This window comes from Neoarius graeffei, chromosome 3 (assembly GCF_027579695.1).
Source record: "Neoarius graeffei isolate fNeoGra1 chromosome 3, fNeoGra1.pri, whole genome shotgun sequence".
In the NCBI taxonomy this organism is placed as follows: domain Eukaryota; kingdom Metazoa; phylum Chordata; class Actinopteri; order Siluriformes; family Ariidae; genus Neoarius; species Neoarius graeffei.
In genome coordinates, this window is record NC_083571.1 from 14,367,825 (window position 1) to 14,381,022 (window position 13,198).

Below are 13,198 nucleotides of genomic sequence, written 5' to 3' on the forward strand. Positions count from 1 at the left end.
CATGCAAACTCCACACAGAAAGGCCCTCGCCGGCCCCGGGGCTCGAACCCAGGACCTTCTTGCTGTGAGGCGACAGCGCTAACCACTACACCACCGTGCCGCCATTATTATTATTAATAAATTTATTTATTTATACAAAAATAAACAAAAATGATATTGTAGATTAGCTATGTACTGGTGCTCAACACTGCTCATATTTCTGAGACAGAGAAAGTTTTTTAATACAGGAGAAGAAAATCATCCTCTTCATGAATGCATAATGAAAGGTACTTCATTCTTCATGTATTAGTTCAGACCCTCAGGCCTTTAACTTTGTTAAAAAAAATTAAAAGTGTGTGTGTGTGTGTGTGTGTGTGTATACACACACAGGGCTGCAAAAGTAGGTATACAGTAATGAAAAACAAAATGTTTGCACAAAACGTTATTTTATTGATTATACAAACATATCAATAATAGCATATCAATAAGAAACATATTAATGCCTCAAATGTTCAAACTGTTTGCCCCCAGCATTCACATCCTCCACTAGTCGAGTGTGGACACCCATGCACACTCTGGCACAAAGGTCTTTATCAGTATCAATTTCCTGGAAAGCCTCCCGTATGAACTGAATCATGGCACCAGCAGAACGTGCATGCGAAAACCCTATCTTTTAATGAATTATAGTATTAAATGAAACCTAGCACCACTATAATAATACTAGTAATACTGGAATAATCCTTACTGTATACCTACTTCTGCAGCCCCCTATAAAACATCATCAGATTTTTACACAAGTCCTAAAAGTAGATAAAGAGAACCCAGTTAAACAAATGAGACAAAAATATTATATTTGGTCATTTATTTATTGAGGAAAATGATCCAATATTACATATCTGTGAGTGGCAAAAGTATGTGACCTTTGCTTTCAGTATCTGGTGTGACCCCCTTGTGCAGCAATAACTGCAACTAAACATTTCTGGTAACTGTTGATCAGTCCTGCACACCGGCTTGGAGGAATTTTAGCCCGTTCCTCCGTACAGAACAGCTTCAACTCTGGGATGTTGGTAGATTTCCTCACATGAAGTGCTCGCTTCAGGTCCTTCCACAACATTTCCATTGGATTAAGGTCAGGACTTTGACTTGCCCATTCCAAAACATTAACTTTATTCTTCTTTAACCATTCTTTGGCAGAACGACTTGTGTGCTTAGGGTCGTTGACCCACTGCGTGACCCACCTTCTCTTGAGATTCAGTTCATGGACAGATGTCCTGACATTTTCCTTTAGAATTCTCTGGTATAATTCAGTATTCATTGTTCCATCAGTGATGGCAAGCCGTCCTGGCCCAGATGCAGCAAAACAGGCCCAAACTATGACACTACCACCACCATGTTTCACAGATGGGATAAGGTTCTCATGCTGGAATGCAGTGTTTTCCTTTCTCCAAACATAACGCTTCTCAATTCAGCCAAAAAGTTCTATTTTGGTCTCATTCATCCACAAAACATTTTTCCAATAGCCTTCTGGCTTGTCCACATGATCTTTAGCAAACTGCAGATGAGCAGCAATGTTCTTTTTGGAGAGCAGTGGCTTTCTCCTTGCAACCCTGCCATGCACACCATTGTTGTTCAGTGTTCTCCTGATGGTGGACTCATGAACTTTAACATTAGCCAATGTGAGAGAGGCCTTCGGTTGCTTAGAAGTTACCCTGGGGTCCTTTATGACCTCACCAACTATTACACGCCTTGATCTTGGCGTGATCTTTGTTGGTCGACCACTCTTGGGGAGGGTAACAATGGTCTTGAATTTCCTCCATTTGTAATACTGGATCATTTTCCTCAATAAATTAGCCCATTTATATAAAGTATAATATTTTTGTCTCATTTGTTTAACTGGATTCTCTTTATCTACTTTTAGGACTTGTGTGAAAGTCTGATGTTGTTTTAGGTCATATTTATGCAGAAATATAGAAAATTCTAAAGAGTTCACAAACTTTCAAGCAACACTGTGTGTGTGTGTTTTATATATATATATATATATATATATATATATCACCAGTGACACTTTCTGATAAGAAGTTCAGAGGTTTTCAGAGGACTAGTTAATTTCCACAACTTGTGCACAAATCTTCAAATATTTTGTGCACAGGATCACTATCACAACCAACCACAATCATTTATTTGGTCCCTTCTGAACCACATCACATCACATCACATCACATTATCTCTAGCCGCTTTATCCTTCTACAGGGTCGCAGGCAAGCTGGAGCCTATCCCAGCTGACTATGGGCGAAAGGCGGGGTACACCCTGGACAAGTCGCCAGGTCATCACAGGGCTGACACATAGACACAGACAACCATTCACACTCACACCTACGGTCAATTTAGAGTCACCAGTTAACCTAACCTGCATGTCTTTGGACTGTGGGGGAAACCGGAGCACCCGGAGGAAACCCACGCGGACACGGGGAGAACATGCAAACTCCACACAGAAAGGCCCTCGCCGGCCCCGGGGCTCGAACCCAGGACCTTCTTGCTGTGAGGCGACAGCGCTAACCACTACACCACCGTGCCGTGCCGCCCCCCCCTTCTGAACCTCCAGTAATAAACACACTCATTTTACTGCAAATACTTTTTTTGTTCAACCCTCATTAACAGATTGAGCATGAAGTCCTTTTTTGAGTAAAATCTAATAACTGATGTCCAAATGACTTTCAGAAGACAAATGTTCAGTGATGGGAAATCTTTCATATTTAAATTCCTTCCCAGAATTCTGTGGAACCTTGTATTTTGAGACCTCGCTGTACAAGTAACTGAGTGACGTATCATACACCATTCAGCGTGTCAGAGAAATGTATCTGTAGCTGTAGGTAAGGTGCTGGAATTAACGAGAAGTCCATCAGACAGGGTGCGGGCTGGCTGCTAGCGGAGGAGATTAGCATACTGATAGCTTTAGATTTCAGAGAGGGGAGATTTATGCATGGCTCTGCATTCCTTTTAGGACCCTTAGCAATCCCTTGGCTGTCGTTATACATGACTGGAAACAAATTTTGCAATGCAAAGTTTCACACAGAACAACGTGCACTGAAGGAAATCTGCAAAACAAATGCATATTATATTAAACAAGATGAAATGTCGAGTTGGTGCTTTACCTTATGAACGATCGTTACACCACAGCGATGAAGGGGTTGATTCATTTCCTATAACCGCAGCTCTGACCATACTGTAGTTCTGGATGTATGTAAAGCGCTTATAATTTTCTAATAGAAAAATGACCATTTCTATAGTAACAGCTCATTCATATGGACTTGGGACATAATCTAAACCCAACAGTATTTTTAAAATCACTTTTCAGTCTCAACACATGACACACATACTACTGACGCGGTGATTTGTTGAAAAACATGACTCATGATGTATTTAACAAGAATGAATTGACACGTATGCCTTAATGTTAGCACAATGGTGATAAATTACAGGTGATAAACTGCAGTACGACTTTTTAATTTTTTTTTTAAATCAATGCTCTGATTGAAGCAGACAATAACCAAATGAGCAACTAAGGAGAAAACAACTAAGGAGATTACTGAAATGACTGGAATTGGGTTACGAACTGTCCAACACATTAAAACCTAGAAGGATAGTGATGAACTGTCAACTTCACAGAAGAAATGTGGTCAGAAAAAGATCCCGACTGACCATGATCAGAGATCATTTAACACTTCACACCTGGTGAAGTCAAATCATAAAATACTGACAGTAAAACTCACGGCTATGTTTAATAGTGAAATTAAGAACATTTCCACACACACAATGTGATGAGAACTCGCAGGATTGGGATTAAACAGCTGTGTGTCCATCAGAAAACCACTTGTTAGTGAAACTAATTGAAAGAAAAGGCTTCACTTTGCTAGGGAGCATAAAGGTTGGACTCTAGAGCAATGGAAAAAGATCATGTGGTCTGATGAGTCCAGATTGACCCTATCCCTGAGTGATGGGCGTGTCAGAGTAAGAAGAGAAGCTCATGAAGTGATGCACCCATCATGCATAGTGCCCACTGTTCCAGCCTCTGGAGGCAGTGTTATGATCTGGGGTTGCTTCAGTTGGTCAGGTCGAGACTCAGCAACATTACGGGGCAATAAAATGAAGTCAGCTGATGACCTGAATGTACTGAATGACCAGGTTCACATCAATGGTTTTTTTTTTCTTCCCTGATTGCACGGGGATAAAATTAGGACTCAGATTGTGAAAGAGTGGTTCAGCGAGCATGAGGAATCATTTTCACACATGGATTAACCACCACGGAGTCCCGACCTTAACCCCATTGAGAATCTTTGAGATGTACTGTAGAAGACTTTATGCAGTGGTTTGACTCTCCCATCCTCAACACAAGATCTCAGTGAAAAATTAATACAACTCTGGACTGAAATAAATTTTGTGACATTGCATAAGTTTATCAAAACAATGCCACAGCGAATGCATGCTGTAACCAAAGCTAAAGGTGGTCCAACCAGATATTAGAGTGCGTGACTTTTTTTTTGGCAGGGCAGTGTATCTATCCAAAACACCCACATTAAAAACTGTAAAAAGATGTACATTTTGAGCCATTTTCCCTCCACTATTAATACCCTACTATACACTACTGAACCAATGATTTGTCATCCTTGAATAAAAAAAAAAAATCATTCGTGTTGGAAAACTACTGCAGTATAAAAGAAATAAAACACTTTGGGATATGCTGTTATAGGAAAATAACCAGCTCTGTAATGGTAACTGTAACTCTGTTTCATCACTTTCTCCTGCTGCTGATTATTTTCCTGTAAAAGTACACCCACATCATGTTAAAAATTAAATGTGGATGTATCTTGCAAACCTAATAATCCAAAAACAAAGCAAACTCAACAACAAAAAATATTTTAAATTGATATTTTGCCTTGAACTTCCATGGTCCAAAAGAGAAATGTAAATTTTTGAAGAATCCCCCCTGGTTAACATACACTAATGTATGATTTTTAAAACAAACAAACAAACAAACAAACAAACAAACAAACAAACAAACAAACAAACCTTTATCCTAATGAAAACCGGTGGAGTTGAAAATACTTTGAAGATATATACTCACCAGTCACTTTAATCGGAACTTGTTCTTGATTCTAAGATTCCTGTTCTTGGCTGAAGGAGTGGAACCCAATGTGATCTTCTGCTGTTGCATGCTGAGATGCTTTTCTGCTCACCATGGTTGTAAAGAGTTGCTGTGAGTTACTATATTCGTCCTGGCCAAAAAGCTTGACCCAATCTGGCCATTTTCCTCTGACCTCTCTTATCAACAAGGCTTTTGTTTCCACCCACAGAACTGTCGCTCACTCAACTCAATGTTTTTTGTTTTTCACACCATCCTGTCTGCGTAAACTCTAGACTCTTGTGTGTGAAAACCCCAGGAGATCAGTAGTTTCTGAAATACTCAAACCAGTCCATCTGGCTCAAACCAAACACCCATGCCACAGTGAAAGTCACACTCTGAGATCACAATTTTTCCCATTCTGATGTTTGAAGTGAACATTAACTGAAGCTTTTGATTTGTACCTGCATGATTTTATGCACTGCGGTACTGTCAAGGGATTTGGCTGATTAGATAACTGCATCAAACAGCAGGTGGATGGGTGAGTGTAGCTTCAATTTCATCATGAGGGTGTACATACCTTTGCACACAATCCAAGAAGTCCCAAACTACACTACAACTTTATATTAAAAGATTATTTTATTCACAATAGAAGTGTAACAAATATAGTTTATCAAAAAGATTTCTGCTGATCATTAATATAATTTATTCCATAAGATCATAATTTCTTTTTTTTTTTCATAAAGAAACGTTTAGTGGCAGTTGCCAGAATGGAATATGTACATAATAACATTGTAACATTATAATAATGAACAATGGAAACAATACACGTAAACAGACCCAAAACATTCCCCCACCACAAAAAAAAAGAAAAATCCATTGTCAGATGATTAAAAAAAAAAAGAGTAGAAGAAAACACCTATGTGCAATGGAATGATTATCAGTAATAAGGTACACTCACAATTCTGAGGTTGTGGCACAGAAAATTAAATTCACAAACAATGAAAGGCGAGATGTAAAATAGTCGACACAACATTATAATCACAAGTCCATCTTTGCCTGAAAGGAGATGCGAGGAAATATCAAATCGTGGGCTGCATTTGCGTTTTTTCGCAAGCTAGCATGCTAGTCAGGTTATGCTAGCAAGCTGTATTTCACAATGCTGTTGCGAAGAATTCAGTCTGAGAGCATGGGGGATACCAAATGTCAAACATTTTGTACTCCATTTTGAAAACTTGAGACCATTCGGATATAGATAGATACAATACTGTACAAAAGTCTGTGCACATGTAAAGAAATGCTGTTCATCAAAATGACTTGAAAATAATGAAATTAAATGTTTTAAAATAAAAAAAAATTACTATAAACTGTAAGCGGTAAGCCATAATAAATGAAACAAAGTCAGTATTTGGTGTGAGACGAAATTCCCTTTGCTTTAAAGAAAAAAAATAGTAGTTTCAGGTACAGTGGAAATTGTTTTATACGGAAATGAGCTGTAGGTTTTACTGAGCATCTTACAGAACCAGCCACAGTTCTTCTGGACACTTTGACTGTCACACTCGCTTCTTCATTTTGCACCAAAACCCAGCAGCCTTCATTATGTTTTCTTTTTTAATCTGAAAAGTGCTCTCTTTTGTAATATGCTGCTCAGATACAATTTTTTTTTTTTGGGGGGGTAACATTTAATTTTGTGTGGCGGCACGGTGGTGTAGTGGTTAGCGCTGTCGCCTCACAGCAAGAAGGTCCGGGTTCGAGCCCTGTGGCCGGCGAGGGCCTTTCTGTGCGGAGTTTGCATGTTCTCCCCGTGTCCGCGTGGGTTTCCTCCGGGTGCTCTGGTTTCCCCCACAGTCCAAAGACATGCAGGTTAGGTTAACTGGTGACTCTAAATTGACCGTAGGTGTGAATGTGAGTGTGAATGGTTGTCTGTGTCTATGTGTCAGCCCTGTGATGACCTGGCGACTTGTCCAGGGTGTACCCCGCCTTTCGCCCGTAGTCAGCTGGGATAGGCTCCAGCTTGCCTGCGACCCTGTAGAACAGGATAAAGCGGCTAGAGATAATGAGATGAGATTTAATTTTGTGCTGGAAAATAAACATTTGGACTCTAAAATGTTTTTGTACTGACTCAATAATGTAGAAGTCATAAAATAGAAATCTATAACAAAGTTTGTATGAAGAAACAAAACAAAAAACAGTGCCTAAGACTGGGCGGCACGGTGGTGTCACCTCACAGCAAGAAGGTTCTGGGTTCGAGCCCAGGGGCTGGCGGGGGCCTTTCTGTGTGGAGTTTGCATGTTCTCCCCATGTCTGCGTGGGTTTCCTCCGGGTGCTCCGGTTTCCCCCACAGTCCAAAGACATGCAGTTAGGTTAACGTGGGGCGGCCTTGGGCTGAGGTGCCCTTGAGCAAGGTACCGAACCCCTGACTGCTCCCCGGGCGCTCTGGTGTGGCTGCCCACTGCTCTGTGTGTGTGTGTGTGTGTTCACTGCTTCAGATGGGTTAAATGCAGAGGATGAATCTTACTGTGCTTGAAGTGTGCATGTGACAAATAAAGGTTTCTTCTTCTTCTAAGACTTTTGTACAGCAGTGTAGATTGAGAGACAGCAATTCATGTCAAACAACAGTGTTTAGTTTCAGCGCCAAGTTTTGTTCTGTATAATGTTATCACACCTTAAAAATATTATGTAAGTAATAGATATAAAGGCATCATCCCTATTTAGTATAAATACACAGGTGATTATAGAAAATCGCACATGCTGATTGGTCAAGAAATATGGACTATTTCTCGATAATCACCTCGAGCGACTCAGCAAAATGGCGGCCAATTGCTTTGTCACTGTGAGCGAGGAAGAATTACAAATGATGAAAGAAAATGCTGCTCCTAAAAGCACTAAAGATGCTATGAAGTTTGGTCTAAAACTATTCCAATGTAACGTGGAATCGTGATTTATTTTATTGATTTCAAAACAAAGTATTTTATGTGACTCGGCGTAGATAGGTCACACAAGTGCCTAGTGCCACTTTTGAAGACTGAAATAAGTGATTTTTTTTAAAATAGTCACCTGTGTATTTATACTAAAACAATTATCTACCTCAGGTTCAGTGAATATCAGTGAGTAATAATATCTGACATAAAGTCGAGGTTATTCACCGATATTCACTTCACCTTCAGTGAATAATTGTTAAATATAAATGTATTATTCCTATAGAAACCAATTTGTATCAGAATTTACATTGATCTCAAATCTTACATATCCGTTTAACATCTACACTTAACACTTTACATTTATTATTTACATGTAGATACAGTATATTAACAAGTAGTGTGAAATATTTCCATCATTACGTTAAAAATCAAAACACGCGCAAAACACTACGCTGAAAAGGCTGAAACATAACACTGTTGTTTAAAAGAAATTTCTATCCTTATGTGAACGATGTTCATAAATACCAGCTATAATGGTCTCAAATGTTCAAAAAATACAAAATAAAATGTCGTAAACAGTGTTGCAGTGTTGAACGAACGACTTGCTTTTGACTACGCTGGAAAAGATGGAGGTGTTTTGTTGCTGCTTGTTAGCGCTGATGTTAGCGCTCCTGTAATAAGCGAGACACTTGGAGATGTACTGACGGTTTGCTGTTGTAGCAGGTGATCACATTTCCCTTTGGTCTTAGTGTTACAGACCCGCGTCTGCCGCTCTTTGGATTTCTTACATGATATAACATGACAGGACATGACATGCAGTTTATCTTTCTTACACCATTAACCTCCTTTTTTTCCGACATAGACAAAAGTGAAGAAGGCTAAAGTGGATAATGAAGTGTTGATTAAAACAAGTGTTTATACGTAGATCTCAGTACTACTGCTTTACACCTCAACAGTGACAGAAAGCTAATGGTAGGCAGGAAGGGCACGTGCTCTCTCTCTCTCTCACACACACACACACACACAATGTCCTCTAAAATGAGTCAGAGTACTTCTTTTTTTGTTTGTTTTTTTTAAGAAAATACACACATACACAATTCTATACACAATTAACCAGTCAAGACTTGTTTGGCGTCCAGTGTTAGCATCTTACTAGTTTTGTGTTGGAGCTATGATGCTAATGTAGCTAGCAAGGAAATGAGAAAGTGTCATTTGTGTAAAAATCTGCAAAGTCACCTTCTTGAACCACTGATGTGGTTCAGTACACAGTGTGACGTACTATGCTTTACGAACATGACAAAAACTTCAGTGCAAAGCACTGAACACTGTGTTGTACAGTAACTGGGGTGGCCATCTTGGAAAACCAGAAGCACCTTTCCCCCCCCTTCTCTTAAAGCACTTTGGTGCTGTTCGAAACTTTAGTCAGATGTGGAAAAACTCTACACTAGACCGTTTCCTGATTTCTTGTTTCCATTTTTATGATATTTTTCCAGGTTATGGAAAACATGGAATGTGGACGCATTAGCAAGGATGCATTAGTGCGAAAATAAAATATATAGAAATAAGGGAATGTTGTAAGATTTTATAGCTTGGGTTCTTACCCAAGAAACTGACTGTTCATAGCTGCTGTAACGTTATGACGACATTAAATGTAGCTATAAACAGGAAAGCATGATGATAAATACTGAAAAACAATGAATAATAAAGAAAATATGCTAGCGTTGGCAAATTATAAAACAGTTCAAGATGTCCTGTTGTTGTAAGCTAATCAACTTTAGGGTGGTCAGGGTAACTCCGCTTTATTTCGTATCGCATTAACACCACACCAAAGTGTTTTATCGTATTATTTGGGTAAAACAGATTTCATTTAATTAGTAGCTACATTAGCCTTATAGCTCCAGGCGCAACTAAACTAAAGACGCAAACATGTCCGAGCTGACGACATTTTAGCAAGTAGGAATATTCTGTACAGTCAGCTCAGGCCTAGCTGCAGAGAGGTTGTGTAAATTGCAATACAGCACAGTTTCCAACAAGACCTGATGTTGAAAAGCACAAAAACACAAACTGCTTGCTACGAGTTTTCTCAGCTGTGGCAGTTCCCAGTATTAATGTCATTCTGTGTGTGTGTGTGTTGTATCCAGTGTAATCTACCCTTGTATATACACCGATCAACCATAACATTAAAACCACTGAGGGGTGAAGTGATTATTGATTATCTCATTACAGTGGCACCTGTCAAGGGGTGGGATATATTAGGCAGCAAGAGAACAGTCAGTTCTTGAAGTTGATGTGTTGGAAGCAAGAAAAATGAGCACGCATGAGGATCTGAGTGACGTTGACAAGAGCCAGATTGTGATGGCTAGATGACTGGGTCTGAACATCTCCAAAATGGCACATCTTGTGGGGTGTTCCTGGTATGCAGTGGTTAATACTTACCAAAAGTGGTCCAAGGAAGGACAACTGGTGAACCGGCGACAGGGTCATGGGTGTCGAAGGCTCACTGATTCGCATGGGGCACGAAGGCTAGCCCATGTGGTCTGATCCCACAGAAAAGCTACTGTAGCACAAACTGCTGAAAAAGTTAATGCTGACACCTTTCTGTTTTAGCCAGCATTCACTTTTTCAGCAGTTTGGAGATGCTCAGACCCAGCACCAATGAACGTTCGACACCCATGACCCTGTCGTCGGTTCACCGGTTATCCTTCCTTGGACCACTTTTGGTAGGTACTAACCACTGCATACTGGGAACACCTCATGTGCCATTTTGGAGATGCTCAGACTCAGTCATCTAGCCATCAAGATTTGGCCCTTGTCAAAGTCGCTCCTTACACTTGCCCATTTTTCCTGCTTCCAACACATCAACTTTGAGAACTGACTGTTCTCTTGCTGCCTAATATATCTCTTCCCTTGACAGGTGCCATTGTAATGAGATAATCAATGTTATTCACTTCTTCACCTGTCAATGGTCATAATGTCATGGCTGATCAGTGTGTGTGTGTGTGTCTGCTTACTTTGAATCTATTTGCTAATTCCTTATGTGTGTTTTCTGTGTTCCACCCCAGTAAGTTTCACCCACTTTCTCCAGGCAAAACCAGGAAGAAGAAGAAAACAACATCATTCCACAATTTTTGTGCTTTCACAATAAAAAAAAAAGCAGAAATAATAACACAAGATAAGCAAAAATAATATTCACTTCACATTTGGTGGTACATTCAGACGTAATAATTCAGTCTAGCTAATTGATACTGTTGTTGCCCATCTGACTCGTTATCACCGGATGATGAGTTCTCTGGTCGTCATCGCTGTCCTTACAGTGAGAAGAGTTCCTTCATCTGTACGCCTGAGACTGAAACACTTCTTCAGTCATAAATTAACACAAACTCTCCTATTTTTACATGTCCGATAACTCAGTCACGCTTGATTGAGTAAACAACAACAAACTTCGTTATTGAACGTGACGAGAGGGAGAATGTAGAAAAGGAAGCACTGACGTATGCGGTCATAGAATCAAACGGAATGATGATGATGTGAGATTTGTACTCAACATACCAATCACGTCAAATCATCCAAGTTATCGTTCAAGCTGTGGCTGTCTTCTGGACCTTATATATTTTCCTGGACACCGAGAGAGAGACAGAGAGAGAGAGAGAGGAAATAACGAGAAAAACAAAAGCCCCCTGTCCTCTTCCTGAACTAAATCTTCATCGGTTTGTGAAATCACTTACAAGAACAGAAGAGTTGGTCATTGAGCTAAAAAGGCACTAGTTAACTCCATATCACTACCTTGCAGTTATGATTGAGGCTATGAGTCAAACAAATGTTTCACAAACTTGCGCAGCACGACAGCTGTGGGCCGAAATATGGCTTTGTTTCTGTGTCATGTGTGTGAGAAAACATGAGAAATATATGATAAACATTCAAGTGGAGGTGGTCCGGTCTCCTCACAGAGGAGAGAAGCTCGTTTGGACCTCGGAGGCTCAGAAAGAGGACTGAATTAAGGATTGGGGTGAGAAAAAGTGGGCGGGACAGGAGAAGAAGGGCAGCATGCACACTGCTATCTTTAAACGTTGGTGGAGATGATGTTCAGAGGCTCAGACCCAGGGTGACCTGCAGGACATGTCTGGGTGGAGTAGGGGTCGGCGGGGTCAAAGGTGAACTCCACCGCTCTGCTTTGCTTAAGATTGGGGCTTGGAGCAATTCTCACAGCTGGAGATGTCCCTGCAGGGCTTTGTGGGGAAACGTGAGCGCTGCTACAGCTGGTTGTTCCTGTCTGAGCTCAAGCTCTCTCGCTTTATGATGGGCAGCGGGTGAGCTTCGGTGTTAAAGACCCAGTGCTCAAACGGCAGGTGGTCGTCATCAGAGAACAGCAGGTACAGATATCTAAAACAAACACAGACAGAGAGAGAGAGCACGAGAGAGAGTCAGTGCTTAAAGGAAACCTACACCCAATTAATTAACACACAACAATTTATTCTGCAATGAAATTCTGAGCTTACTTTTAACCCTCACTGAAAATCTACCTAAAGAGAATGATGCAGCAGTGCTACACCCCTTTACACCAGGGGTCATCAAACTACGGCCCGCGGGCCGACTCCGGCCTGCCACCCCAGCCCCTCTGCCCCCCACCACTTGAACCGGCCCTATGAGGCAATCCCCAAAAGTGGTCATGGCCTATTTTTTTAAATTGCTTTTTGGCAAATAATAACATGTCTGCATCTTGTATTTTGTTGATTTTATCAATTAAAATTGATATTTAGTTATAAAATGAACTATTCATATTTTCCGAATTTTCGTCATATGCTCGCGATCAAGCAGTGACAGGCAGCGCACGCGCAGAGAACTGTCAGTGTTCAGGACAGCAAAATGGCTAGCGGTCAGTGAAAAGCTGACAGAGAGTGCAGAGTTTTTAAACAACAGTGGACCACTGATTATTTTTCGTTCAGTGTAAGGACCGTGCAGTTTGTCTTGTATGTAAAGAAAGTGTGCCGGTTTTCAAAAAATATAATCTGCGTCGTCGCTATGAAACCCGCCACAAAGAGTATGCTAGTTTGCAAGGGCAAACAAGAGAAGACAGGATTCGGAGGATGAAATGCGGATTGGCTGCACAACAGAATGTATTCCTTCACCAAACCCAGATCAACCAGGCTGCTGTCCGAGCTAGCTATAAGGTACCGTAGCT

General features: G+C 40.5%; 1 protein-coding gene across 1 annotated transcript in view; it reads right to left on the reverse strand.

Annotated features, from left to right (window-relative positions):
• Positions 1 to 10,925: 10,925 nt before the first annotated feature.
• The window catches only part of man1a1 (mannosidase, alpha, class 1A, member 1), a 370,371-nt gene continuing 368,098 nt past the window's right edge, over positions 10,926 to 13,198 (reverse strand). The window contains exon 12 of the mRNA XM_060916425.1: positions 10,926 to 12,399. Coding sequence (XP_060772408.1) covers positions 12,270 to 12,399 — 130 coding nt within the window. The 3' untranslated portion in view covers positions 10,926 to 12,269. The remainder of the gene's footprint in view (positions 12,400 to 13,198) is intronic.